At 41.9% G+C, this 3,085-nt stretch overlaps 1 protein-coding gene across 1 annotated transcript in view; it reads right to left on the bottom strand.

Annotated features, from left to right (window-relative positions):
- Positions 1-3,085, bottom strand: part of SARC_04524 (hypothetical protein) — a gene marked incomplete at both ends in the record, with an annotated part of 9,204 nt that overhangs the window by 3,704 nt on the left and 2,415 nt on the right. The window contains 3 exons of the mRNA XM_014301619.1: positions 308-444; positions 1,114-1,245; positions 2,698-2,808. Coding sequence (XP_014157094.1) covers positions 308-444; positions 1,114-1,245; positions 2,698-2,808 — 380 coding nt within the window. The remainder of the gene's footprint in view (positions 1-307; positions 445-1,113; positions 1,246-2,697; positions 2,809-3,085) is intronic.

The raw sequence follows: 3,085 nt of genomic DNA, 5'->3' as shown, positions 1-3,085 counted from the left end.
ATATATATATATATATATATATATACATATAAAGCCCAGAGTAGCATCTACTTAATAAGCACAGGTGAATGCTATATATATATATATATGTATATATACACAGCCCACAGTAGCACCTACTTAATAAGCACAGGTGAATGCTATATATATATATACACACACGCAGCTCACAGTAGCACCTACTTAATAAGCACAGGTGAATGCTATAAACACACACACACAGCCCACAGTAGGAGCTACTTAATAAGCACAGGTGAATGCTATATATATATATATATATATATATACAGACCACAGTAGGACCTACTTGTTGAGTTCTTCGACGTATGTCTTCATGTTGTGCATCACCTCCTCCACTTCATAGAATGGCGTCAGTCGGCAATCGCCAGAGATTTTCGCCACAGCCGGCATCTGATTAAAGCTACCATGGCCAGGCAGTGACATCTGCGCAGACAGTACACAAAGACACACAGTGGTTGAAGGGGTGGCTTATACAAAGTGGTTGAGGGAGTGGCTTATACACAGTGGTTGAGGGGTGGCTTACACTTCCATATAACATAGATCATTGGTGCAATGGAGACAAAAGGATGGAGGCACACATGCATCATGCACAGCACGTGCGATTCACCTGCACACAGCTAGTGGGCAACACGTGTGTATTATGAGCTACATATGAGCATTGCATACGTCCCCATATGAATGTACATGCATATATGAATGTACATGCATATATGAATGTACATGCATACATGAATGTACATACATACATGAATGTATATGCATATATGAATGTACATACATACATGAATGTACATGCATATATGAATGTACATGCATATATGAATGTACATGCATATATGAATGTACTTGCATGAGTACTGGTGCATGGGTAATGGGGTGTGGTTGATGGGGCGGATGGAGTGAAACTGTGGGTTTAGGTTGGCAGCCTACAACAATACACAACCACGAAAATCACACACACATACACACACTTATGATCACCACACACACACACACACACACAAATGAACACCCCACCCCACCATATAGCATATTTCGATACGAACACCAATCAGAGAACAAAAACCTTAAACCCTAAACCCTGCGGCTCACCTGTGTGGGCTTGAACGACGACGGCGAATCGAATTTGAAGTCGTTTTCTCTGGCGTGGGGTGGGAATGAGCTGTAGAAGTGGTCCTGCATGGCATGCACAGCATCCATGGCCAACTCAGCCGCATTCACCGTCTACGCACCACACGAGACACAGGGCAAGAGAATGAGGAGAGGGGGGTGAATCATGGGGGAGAGGAAGGCAGGGATTAATATGACATTATTATGACATTATCATGGCATGCACAGCATCCATGGCCAACTCAGCCGCATTCACCGTCTACACACCACACGAGACACAGGGCAAGAGAATGAGGAGAGGGGGGTGAGTCATGGGGGAGAGGAAGGCAGGGGATTAATATGACATTATTATGACATTATCATGGCATGCACTGCATCCATGGCCAACTCAGCCGCATTCACCGTCTACGCAGCACACGAGGCATACGGCAGAACGAGAGAGAGAGAGAGGGGGGGGTGAGGCAGTGGGGAAGAGGAAGGCAGGGATTAATATGACATTATTACGACATTATCATGACATTATACATCATCATGACATTATCTTGGCATTATCATGACATAACAACGCACACGTGCTGCAAAGAGGTTGACTCATCAGAACAACTAGCACTACACAGTAACCATAGCAACCCACATGTGCTGCAAATGGGGCGACTCCCCAGCAAACTCTGTACATAGGGCGCACGCATGAGCAGTCAAGTGCTGAGCTCATCATTCGTTTCTAACAGTACAGTCGTTTTCAAAGTTAACATAAACTAGTACGTTTTCAAAGTTTATATAAACGAGAATCTTTACAGGCCTTTACATAAACGAGTATCTTTAAAGTCTTTACATAAACGAGTACGTTTTCAAAGTTTATATAAACGAGCATCTTTACAGGCCTTTACACGAACGAGTACGTTTTCAAAGTTTATATAAACGAGTATCTTTACAGGCCTTTATATAAACGAGTATTTTTAAAGTCCTTACATAAACGAGTACGTTTTCAAAGTTTATATAAACGAGTAACTTTACTGCCTTTACATAAACGAGTACGTTTTCAAAGTTTATATAAACGAGTACCTTTACAGCCTTTACATAAACCAGAACGTTTTCTAAATTTATATAAACGAGCATCTTCACAGCCTATACATAAACGAGTACGTTTTCTTAGTTTATATAAACGAGTATCTTTACAACTTTTACATAAACGAGTATCTTTACAGCTTTTACATGAACGAGTATCTTTACAGCTTTTACATAAACGAGTATCTTTACAGCTTTTACATAAACGAGTACGTTTTCTAAGTTTATATAAACGAGTGCCTTTACAACCTTTACATAACCGAGTACGTTTTCTAAATTTATATAAACGTGTATTTTTACAGCCTTTACATAAACGAGTACGTTTTCCAAGTTCATATGAACGAGTACCATTGCAGCCTTTACATAAACGAGTACGTTCTCAAAGTTTATATAAACGAGTACCTTTACAGCCTTTATATACACGAGTACGTTTTCAAAGTTTATATAAACGAGGGCCTTTACAGCCTATAGATAAACGTTTACAGTCTGTTGTTGACACACCTTTGTGGGAAATCCGGAATGGAACAGCTTGCCGGTGGCGGTCAGGTGCCACACAAACGTACTGGCTGTGCCCAGACACGGCTGTGAATCACTGGCATCACACCACACCACCTGAAACAACAAGAGACAGGGGAGTATGAGGAAGAACTGAATAAGACCCACAAAAACATTACACCACACCACACCACACCGCACCACACCACACCATACTATAACACACCACACCACCTGTAACAACAAGAGCCAGGGGAGTATTAGGAATAACGGAATAAGACACCACACCGCACCACACCTCACCACACCCCACCACACCATACTATAACACACCACACCACACCACACTATACTATAACACACCAGATCACACCACGCCACACCACACCACATC

The sequence above is a fragment of the Sphaeroforma arctica genome (assembly GCF_001186125.1).
Source record: "Sphaeroforma arctica JP610 unplaced genomic scaffold supercont1.259, whole genome shotgun sequence".
Taxonomy (NCBI): domain Eukaryota; class Ichthyosporea; order Ichthyophonida; genus Sphaeroforma; species Sphaeroforma arctica.
Note: the sequence above shows the minus strand (reverse complement) of the source record. Positions and strands in the feature narration are given on the sequence as shown.